Source organism: Vanessa tameamea, chromosome 15, assembly GCF_037043105.1.
Source record: "Vanessa tameamea isolate UH-Manoa-2023 chromosome 15, ilVanTame1 primary haplotype, whole genome shotgun sequence".
Classification (NCBI taxonomy): domain Eukaryota; kingdom Metazoa; phylum Arthropoda; class Insecta; order Lepidoptera; family Nymphalidae; genus Vanessa; species Vanessa tameamea.
This window is the reverse complement of record NC_087323.1, coordinates 3845519-3856781: the sequence shown is the minus strand read 5'-3', so window position 1 is coordinate 3856781 and position 11263 is coordinate 3845519. Positions and strand designations below refer to the sequence as shown.

The 11263-nt window shown below is 31.5% G+C and overlaps 3 protein-coding genes across 9 annotated transcripts in view; 1 reads left to right on the top strand and 2 right to left on the bottom strand.

The window, feature by feature from the left end:
- Window positions 1-94: 94 nt before the first annotated feature.
- LOC113399117 (DNA repair protein Rev1) lies at window positions 95-3107 on the bottom strand. Its single transcript, XM_026638155.2, has one exon. It carries the CDS (start codon window positions 2986-2988, stop codon window positions 256-258), a length of 2733 nt encoding a protein of 910 aa, XP_026493940.2. The 5' UTR covers window positions 2989-3107; the 3' UTR covers window positions 95-255.
- Window positions 3108-3613: 506 nt separating this feature from the next.
- LOC113399045 (uncharacterized) lies at window positions 3614-4316 on the top strand. Its single transcript, XM_026638055.2, has one exon. It carries the CDS (start codon window positions 3709-3711, stop codon window positions 4249-4251), a length of 543 nt encoding a protein of 180 aa, XP_026493840.2. The 5' UTR covers window positions 3614-3708; the 3' UTR covers window positions 4252-4316.
- Window positions 4310-11263, bottom strand: part of LOC113399044 (transcriptional regulator ATRX homolog) — a 28733-nt gene continuing 21779 nt past the window's right edge. For all 7 annotated transcript variants that reach the window (XM_026638054.2, XM_064217220.1, XM_064217219.1 and 4 more), the window contains one exon: window positions 4310-6093. The gene's annotated coding sequence lies outside the window, so the exon portion shown is untranslated. The remainder of the gene's footprint in view (window positions 6094-11263) is intronic.

Sequence of the window (11263 nt, the reverse complement as noted above, 5' to 3'; positions counted from 1 at the left end):
TTTATTTTAATCTTTTTTTGTTTTAAAATTTAGTTCGAAATCATTTTTAAAAAATCATTTTTTTTTAATCCAAACGCGAACATATCTCATGGATTAAATTTCATAGGATAAAATGTAAAAGAGGTTGAGAATTAAAAGATTGTCATTACAATAATAATTATATACTTTAATGTCCTATTCTTTAACTTTGCAACACCTTATAAATTGGTCCATACTAACAATCCGACAAACATTAAATAAATATTGGATTGTCATTTATTGATCATTTATCCACAACTTTTTTCCATACACAGCTACCATTGCATTTTGTACTTCATCAATAACACATTCCTGTACCTCGTACCAGATGTCTATATTCATTTGCTTTATCCTTCTCCTCAAAAAGTTTACTAAAATATACACCTTGTCTATTTTTTTATTGATAACCATTTCTCGCATATAAGTAGATATTATATTAACATCGCACAATTTAGGTGCTTGTCCACTGTCAAACCATGCACTAAGCAAATCTCTTACTTTATCCCAAGGTAAGCCAAGTAAACCTTCTTGTTCTTCTTCTATTTGTTTAGGTGTTGGTTTAATTTCTACTGGTTTATTTTCCTCTCTATTCATCTCTTTTTTAGTATTAACTTCATCTGATATAGTTTGTGGAAATTGGAGAAATCTACTAATTGGGTTGTTAGAAGTAAACATTTGGGATTTTCCATTTTTTGGAGGTCTTCCTCTTCTCTTTAAAATGGGAGATTTCATATTTTCAACTTTAGGAGATTTCTTTACTGGTGATAAATGCATATTAGGTTTCTTTGGTGTGATTGGATCTCTTTTTTCATCTTCTGCTTTTGGTTTAAGAATTTCTAATTTGTATTTTTCTGATTTTACTAAAGTTTTGTTTGTAAAAAACTTATTAATAGTTCCTTTAACGTGTTTATTAGTACTTTCTAATTTTGTCACCTGAATTCCAATTCCTCTTAACTCTTTTGGATCAATGTTTTGTTTTCTGCATATGGATATCACCTCCTTGGTAATAAGATGAACATCATTAGTAGCAGTCAGTAATGTAGTAGACTTATTGATAACATCACAAAATCCGTGTCCCATAAATTTGGCAGTTTCTACAGGTGCATTTTCAGCTCTTATCATGAGTTTAAGTGTTATACATTTACCCATTACTTTGAACTGTTGCATTCTAGATTGAACCTCGATTGAAAGATGTTTTAAAAAATCTTCACATTGTTCATTATTTTCAAAACGAATACCATAATTTACCTCTGCTGACACTGATTTTCTAACTGTGTAATACACTAATGGGTTTGGATCATGTCCTCGACATTGGTCATATAATTGCAGTCCAGTTTTGTTACCCAAATGCTTTTGAAGGCATGTTAAAGATAAACTTTGAAGAGAACCACAAGTCTGGTGTCCCAGAGATTCTAACTTGTGTGAAATTTGTCTGCCAACACCTGGTAAATCTTTAAGATTAATACAGTACATAAAGCTATTGATAATGTCTGATGTTAGAAAAAATTGGCCATCAGGTTTGGCTTGTTTAGTGGCAAGCCTTGCTTGCAAACGATTACCACCAAAACCAGTAGAACATGGACAACCTGTTTTACTTTTTATTTCATCTCTCAGAGCAGTTGCAAAATCATCAACACTCACTTTAAGGTAATCTAACAATTCAGTACAATCAACATACATTTCATCACAAGACACAGCTTCTATATCTAAAGTGTATTGTGCTATTGTATTGTACAAGGTATATGCTACTTCCTTATATTCCTCAAAATCATAAGGTATAGTGTGCAAATCAAGACATAGTCGTAATGCTGCCCCCATAAACATACCATTAGTGATGCCTTTAGCTCTAGCCTCATAGGAACAGGAAGCTATCTCACTCATAGACCCAAATTGATCACCATCTTCAGTAACATTATCAATCCTCGTCTCAATATCAATGTCTTCTTCAGGAACACCAGATGCTTTACTAATCTTCTTGACCTGTTTTTGTTTATACAAGTTAAATTCAGCCACTCTATCAACTCCTGATCTCTTTGGATGACTTTGTCCACCTTTTGAATGTGTAACAGCGATAGGTTTGCCTCTTAGTTCAGGTCTTTTACGTAAGCCCACCGAGACAAAGAAACAATCCATATCAATATGCATAATTGTTTTTCCATTTTGAAAATCTGACTTTGTTAATTTATTTCGTGAATTGTTTAATACTGATATTCTGTTCTTTAAGTCATCACGAGCACTAAATGTGAAATTACTGTTTTCTCTCAGATCATTGACATGTTGTTTGAAACATGCACCAAGTTGTGAAATATGATGCAATCTGGAGTTGTTATAAAATTCAGCTATAAAGTTTGGATCGGCAGCTGTTTTTGCGATCACTTCACTTTTCTTAGAGGTTACATTTAAGGGCAAACTTTTGACAGGTTTCTCTGATAAAATACTGTTTTCATTGTTACATACTTTATCGTTACTTTGTTCTGAAATTTTAATATATGGACATGTATCGTTTACCTTTTCATATTTGACTAATTCTACTTGATCTTCTACTTTATTTATTTGGTTAAAATGAAGTCTAGCTTGTGACTTTGAATTCCGATACAGTAAATACTCTTTGTAATCCAAAACACGTTGGGCAGCTATACTATCTATTATCCACTGAGGTTTAACAACTTTTGCCAAAGGCATTTTCTTCACTTTTGTATCTGGTAAATTAGAAGCTATAATAAAATCTTCAGTTCGTTGATAAATATGATATACCCCTCCGTGTTGAGCCATTAGATCTTTTAATTCATCTGCTGATGGTGTGGTAAATCCATTAACAAATATACTTATTCCTTTAAATAAATCAGTCTGTTTATATTCTTTGCCGATACCAGAAGCAAATTGCTCTTCTAACTTTGCAACCTTTGCTTGCATATACCCACCCCAAGCTTCGAAGCCATTATCTGGAAACTTTTCATCTCTACGTCGCATATTGTATTTAAATTACTTAAATTTAAATCGAATATTCATGTGCTTAATAAATGTTAATTTTATATATATATATAATACAATATTTGGATACTAATATGAATTCCTAGCTCCCGCCAAGAGTATTTATTTGTACTTCATATCTGTAGTGGAATGACAATTGACATATTTTTGACATTTGATAATAATGTAAAAAAATTAAAAACTTTTTTAAATACATAACACTTATTATTTTGATGTAACATTGCAGAGAATAAATGACTAATTATATAACCATTTTCTAATGAATTTTAGTATCGATATTTAAGTAGCAAAATAACCTAACAGTAAATAATAAAAAAATGATTTATTATTTATTGCATTCGTACTGTCTGAAAAAAAATCTTGCAAACCTAAAATCGAAATAAAAAAGACATTTAACATGGCGCTGCCGGAAAGGCGATTGCGATTGCAATTAATATGTAAACAGTGCGTTTTTTATTCTACCACTCCCGACAAGCCTTACGACAGCACTTGCTTTATTATTTATTAAATAATTTACACTATTTTCATAAGATAAATAAAAACAAAATTAAAACTATTTTAATATCCGCTACATATTTACTCTGTTGATATTTTTTGTAAAGTGACATTTCACCTCAATGTACATTTAAAAACATAGCTTGACCGTTGAATCGTCTACCAGAAATAATAAGATTAAAAAATTATCAAATCTCGAATATTATGTCCGCTATCGAAGAAGACTGTATTATAGCGCCATGGGTTGGACCCACATGCTATAAAAAAAGTTTCACAATAGTAGTTCTTTCTTCAAACGGTGATATTATTGAAAACTTATCGGAAGCAATTATTGACGTTCACACTAAAGGTGATTTTAGATGGAAAGTGGTGGTGTTACGTTCATTTAACTTAGAAGATATTGTGAGACAGTCGGACTTAACTGGAAAATTAGCTATAGATTTTGTTGTAATTGCGATTGATACGAGTAGAATATTTTGTATAGAATGGGCCAAAAAGGTTCTTGAACAAGTTCATCCGGATCTTAGGATTCGTCGTGTTGTACTCGTAAATGCTAGTGGACTTCCAGTGAATGCAATGGCCGTTAATGCAAGTGAAATAATCACATTTTGCACAGAAAACAGACTCGAAATGTTAAATGGAAATGTGTCCAAATCCGAAGATGCACAATTTGTAGCTCGAAGAATTTTAAAATATGTTGAAGTGAGTGTAGGTGTTAAAACTGGTATTCCGAATTTAAACATTTGATACAAGCATGGAAAGGACTTGAATTATTTAATATAATAAGGAAAATAAATTATTGTAATTACACATTTTCAAATTATTTATTTATACTTCAATTGTACTACAAAATAATAGGAAGTTTTCTACAGTTACAATTATATATTACATAAATAAGAAAACTGTTACATGCTCATATAGCAGTCCTCACATATATGTTCAAATCTGTGTCCATGTAGCATGCTTTCTATTAATAATAAACAAAAATTAATCATATAGTTAAATACATTGGATAGAAAATTATCTTATATTCTATTGAAATACTGTTCATTTATTATACTTTTTGTTAAACTATAAATAACATATAGTAAGCATAAAATCTAAGAAATTTGTAAAAAATCAACATTCAAAATGTCTTGTTTATAAAATATATTAATAAAAAAAGAAACATTACAGTTTTTATCCAATACACTGGTATATTATAAATCTAAAATATATAACTATAGTAATTGCTGATTCTAATATTAAAGTCACAATGGTGACGCATTAAAATAAACGTATACAAAAATTTAAGATTAGGCAATATCACAACTAAAACACCTGTTAGTCAGGCTAATAAATAAAGTACATGCTTAGGATATCAGAAAATTAATTCATGGTAAAGTACAACAACCATTACAAATTGGGGAAAGGACAATTAAAAAAAAATTGGTAATAACATCAATGTACTAAACATAAAATTTTGGAATGATATATTATTATAACTTTGATTAAGTTTATAAAAATTACAATATGATCAAATTTTGTTATAAAAAAATACAAACATGTAATCAAATATACAGAAATATTCAGGTAAAATATATATAGAGAGAGCAAAATAAACACTATTTGTTAATCCTGAAAATGGTAAATAGATACATTTTAAGTGTGAACGGATAGGATTTTATTATTATAACTACATTACTTGTCTTCAGAGACTCAGTTCTAGAGTGTTCTACTATGTTCATACACATTATATTTATACGATAGTATCTCTGCAACATTAAGATGGTAAACACAGAAGTAACTAATTACTGACATATCATAACTTACCTCTAATTTCCTGTACTGAGAGATATAGTTAAAATTGTCAAGCCGACATACTAAAGCCTCCCATGGATCTTTGATGAAAACATTCCATGAAATCACCAATGAGACAATGCTTAAAATTTTCATATTTATGTTAATAATGCACACATAAATCATGAGCTATAATTTTTGCTTTACATAAACCATTTTCAAGTAAAAATCAAGTGTATGAATATATCTTATACAATATTTACATCTATTATTTGAAAATAGTTTTATATGAAATACAATGTTGTTTACATCAAGATCTGTCTATAGTAGATTTTATTAATTACTCTCATTATTTATGCAGGTCTATCTATTAGCACTGAATATACTCATAAAATGTCACTGAGCACTTGCATAATATAATACTCATACTAACATTAAAATTTGACCCTTGTGCGATAAAATTAGGTCTCACCTTAGGCTGTACTGTTTAGGAGATTCTTTTGATATGTAAATGCAATCACCTCACGAAAGAAACTATTTGTACGCATTTTAGTATCCTGGTAATGTTATAAATGTAAAATTAAGTATGAGATTCATGATATGTGGTGATGAAACGTAAGCCTGAAGATATAAATTACATTAATATATGGAGTTTAAATCACTCATAAAATGATTAAATATTTCTCGTGTGCCGATGATTATAGAGCTGGTCCAGCCATTTTACACCACATTTATGTTCAGCCTACCTTGCTCAAAAACATAGCACCTTAACATTCACTGTACACACTTGTTTAATTATACACCAGGAATCTGAAACAATAAATTACACAAAAAATCACTACTCATACCAATGTGTACATAGTCCATTCCAATCACAGGAATAAAGAAAACTTATGAAGTATAGTACTAACATGATATGATTGGTGGAGATCTTGAATAACCTATGATATTCATTATGGATTCGCGAAAAATTGGAGTTATGGATGTTGGCGAGTTTGTTATCGAAACTTTGGAACTAAAATAAAGTGGATATAAGTAGTTAAGTAAAATAGTTTGTATTTTATATAAAGATAATTTAATAAATAATGTTTGTAGTGTATAATATAATAGCAGAAATATTTGCAAATGACATGGAATATGTAAATCTAAGGTATAATTGACGGTATTTGTTTCTATAATAAGATTCCACAGCTATTTTTAAATGGCCTATTAAAAAATTTGAAGCTCATATCAAAAAAACATTGATAAGGTATATTACATTCGCGCGAAGACGCTTGTTGATTGTAGACGCGTTATTATCGGATTGCAAAACCGGTTTAATTACCACTACGCTCGACATCGCGTCATTACGTTGTTTACAATGTTTACTGCTTTGTTCGAAAATAATAGATAATAATGACTGCTAATGGATCTAATATGCAGAGAGAGACGGAATATATAATGCAAATAGATATGAGTGATAACTTTGAGCATTCAGGAGAAGATGGGGAGATTACAGATATGAACCGTGAGATGCATGAAAACAATAGAAGACCATATAAAAGGACTAGGGTGGCTAATAGTGAAGAAGTTTGGTCAACGGTACAGAGGAAAGGTAAAAGGTTAGCTCGCGTTGGAGACTTGAACGACAGGGAAAGAATACCAGACGACCAGATTGAATTTTGCATTACATCCACTGCCCCAATTCCAAAACAATTTAAGCTGGCAAAAATTTTGAAATTAGAGAATATACAAAATGTTGTTCGTGTTAAATATATAAATTCATTTAAAGTGCTGATACAGTTTGACAAAGAAGAGAGTGCTGAGGAATTGATAAATAACAATTTTTTTAATGGAAATGGATACAGAACATATAAAACTATGGAAATAAATCAGACATATGGGGTTATTAAAGACATAGATTTAGACCGTACTGATGAAGAAATTCTAGAAAGTTTATATAGCAGTACACCAATTATGGGGGTAAAGAGGTTAAAACGTAGAAATAGCTCCGATGGGAAATGGGAGAATAGCGAGGCTATGAGAATTTGTTTTAAAGGGTCATCGTTGCCATCAAAAATAAAAATGTTCGATACCACGGTAAAAGTAACACCCTATGTTTTTCCTGTTACCCAATGTTCTCGCTGCTGGCGATATGGACACACGATCAAAATTTGCCCATCTAACAAAATTGTTTGCCCGAAATGTGGCGACAACCATCAAAATTGTGAGCGGTCCTCATTTGTTTGTAATAATTGTGGTGGCAATCACATGGCTATGATCAGAATATGCCCTATCTATATGAAAGAAAAACGAGTCCGAGAGTTAATGGCGGAATTTAATTGTACCTATAAAAAGGCCCTAACTATTTATGTTCCGCCCAGCCCCCCTCCAGCACCTGTTATTTCACGGCATTTATTTCCAAAAACTAATAATGCTAATGATTCATCTATAGTAAATGGTTTTAAAGAATCCACCGTAGAGGAAAATCTTACAAAATCATACGCAGATGTTACCAAAAACAAAAGTAAAAAACCAAAAAAGAAAAAACCAAAGAGTGCTGGCAACGCAATAGGCGAAAATGATAATAATATAGAAGAAATTGAAGTCGATCATTTGGCGACGATGGAAGATAGATATTCAGTAACAGAAACAGTACTCAGTGAAGAACAAAGAGATCGAAAAAAAGGGATAGAATACAAAGATGAGCGAGGATTCGTTGAATGGAAATCAATACTAAAAATGCTAAAAGATAAAATATTAAATAGTAACTTGACGTGGGAAGAAATGATTAAAGAATGCTTAAGAGGACAGTCCTTGCGGAACGCCAAAATAGCGCTTACTATTTTCAGAATATCTGAAAACTGGAGCATTGATTATGGATAAAAAAATACATTCAGTATCTCAATAGATATATCTCAAGTTTCACCGCATGATATTTATAAAATTTGTATCAATAACTTGGTAAATTAATCGTCAACATCACTCCAAACACTGAAATCGACCTTTTCTATTAACATTTTTTAAGCTATTTAGCGGCTAGTTTATACATGTATTTTTGGTTAAATGGGGACACAAAAGTGTAAATAATAAGTTCACCGTGTTCAATTTCTATTATATCACACAATATTATAGTAATTTTTATTTAAATATTGCTTACTTTTTGGCATTCGTCGTCCATACATTTTAGTATGGAGAAAATAATTTGACGGTTTTGACTTATTATTCGACATCGTTGTCAATAAAATTTCAGTCCCTCCCCAGAGCCCAAGGTGAGAGCACGTCAATTTTTATTTCGAGCCGACTCTTATAATTTCGCAAAACGTCTACGCACACATAGACAAGTTAGCATAAGGGTGGGGCGCGAGTGTCGTGGGACACAATTGTTAATTTTTATGCTGCGGAGCTGAGTCTTCCTGTCAGGGACGATAAATGAGGACTCCACTGAAGTTTGGAATCCAATGCTATTCCCAAAAAAAACCGTAGTATTGGCTACATCAAGACGGCCACCATTTATAGATATATTATATAAATTTGGTAGGGTAAAAACTACACATTTTGTTTTTTGAGTATTCAAAACTAAATTATTTACTGTAAACCAATCGTGTATCTGTGATAATGCACCGTTCACATCGTCATAGTCAGTTTTTTCCTGTCTACCTTAAAAATCAGTGAAGTATTGTCAGCAAACAACATTATATCACAAATACCTTTAACATAGAAAGGAAGATCATTTATATATACTAGAAATAGAAAGGGACCCAAAATTGATCCTTGTGGAACACTCATTTATAACGTAGATCCAGAAAACTTAATGCCATTAATGAAAACTTGCTGGACTCTTTGACTTAAATATGAAGCAATGAGATCAAGAGCTTTACCTTTAATACCGTAGTATTTGAGCTTATAAAGAAGCGTCTCGTGTTCTACACAATCAAATGCTTTAGACAAATCACAGAATACTCCAATAGCATTCTGTGATTTTTGTCAAGCATCGAAAATATGTTTAAGAAGTGCTATTGTCGCATCAGTTGTCGAGCGATTGTATTTGTACCGAAATGGACGAAAAGTTGATTTAAAATATTTATTTCGAATATTTTACTTAAAAATAGAGTATTGAAAAAAATTATATTTAACTCCGTTATTTATATATAGTGATTATTTAATGTGTCTTTCCTTTAATTTAATTCGGTATATCTACCAACCTTAAAATATCAAGAAAATAATTATTATTATTTAGTTAGACGAAAGCAGTTGAAACAATAAAAATCATAATGAATATTTGGCATCTTAATGCACTCTGACCGCACCCTATGCTAACAAATAATTTATAATTGCGTTTGCGAGTGACAACCTTATAGCTAATACATTACTAGTAATTAAATGTATTTTTATAAATCCTACGTTATGAACGCGTAATGAAAATTTAATTTATTCGTTGAACCGAAAACAAGCAACTAATTATCTCCGGGGATGCGTACGATACACTGCACAATGCAACTGTATTATTGAAAAGTACCTATGTGTGTGTTCTAAAATTAATTCCCACGCTTACAAACTACGCTCTTAAGTATAATTTATGAAGGTGTATTATCGACTATACTGAGATTTATATCGGAATGGCCATGTTTAAGATTTTTAAGCCAATATGGATAGAAATAATACTGAACAATCTATAAACATAATACAATGGAATGCCCAAAGCTTAAGACCAAAGAAATCGGAATTCGAATTATTACTAAATCAGGAGAAAATTCATATTGCCTTAATCAGTGAGACTTGGCTAGATCCAGACAGCTTTTATCATCTAACTGGGTATAATATTTTTAGATCAGATCGCAGAGACGGATTTGGAGGTGTAGCTATAATTGTACACTGGTCTTTACAAGCTCAACAAAAATATTTGAATATTTCCAACCCAGGAATTGAATATGCATATGTGAAGATATTTAATTGTGGTGACTTTGAAAACATAGTATCTATATATTGCCCCCCAACAGTTAACACCTCTTTTCAAGACTGGAATGGAATTTTCTCTAAGTTTGGGAACAAGACAATAATTGCAGGAGATTTCAACGGACATCACCGTAATTGGTCGAGGAGACTAGATATGCGAGGCTGTCAGATTTTTGATGCACTATTAGAAAGTAATTTTATTTCTCTGAATGATGGCAGTGATACCCGTATAAAAATAGTCAGTGGTTTGGTGCAGAGAACAACTCCGGATATATCATTAGCATCTGAAGATATAGCTATCAAATTAAGTTGGAACGTTTTGAATGAAAGCCTGGGAAGTGACCATTTAATGATAAAAATTAAATTACATGCAAACTTAAGATACACAGTTAAGAAGCGAAGAAATTTTAAAAAAGCAAACTGGTCATTATATAGGGACGTTATCAAACAGCCCCTACATGAATATACAAACACAACTAACAGTCAAGTTGCCTATAACAAGTTCATAGCCATCGTCAATGCAGCTGCAGAAGAAGCTATTCCGTACATGAAAATTTCAGAAAATCCAGTAAGTACTAGTAATTTTAAGCCAAAACCTTATTGGTCACAACATATTTCGTGGTCAGTGGCTAAGAGGCGCTTAGCTTTAGCAGAATTTAGAAGAAATCCCACACCTAACAATCTTAGCAGACTGCAAGAAAAGATAGGACAGACACAAAAAGATATCAGACATAGTAGATTCAAATCGTGGCAGAATTTTTGTGACAATATTAATGAGGAAACTTCATATAGCGAAATGTGGTTTCGTATGAAGTGGATCAAGGGCTACAAATCCTCCCAGAATTTTATAGATAGTGAAATGTCTGAAAGGTTATTACGAAATTTAGCACCTGATTTTGTATCACCGAATCACCCAATATTTAAAACCGATAATGAAAAGCTAAAAACTCCGATTACGGTACAGGAACTAAATAATTGTTTAAAACGATCAGACACGGCACCAGGCCAAGACGATATAACTTATTCAATGATTTACAATTTGCCC

What these genes read in the sequence shown, in the direction of transcription:
- LOC113399045 (XM_026638055.2), top strand. Translation starts at nt 3,709, where the DNA reads ATGTCCGCTATCGAAGAAGACTGTATTATAGCGCCATGGGTTGGACCC.
- LOC113399117 (XM_026638155.2), bottom strand. Translation starts at nt 2,988, where the DNA reads ATGCGACGTAGAGATGAAAAGTTTCCAGATAATGGCTTCGAAGCTTGG.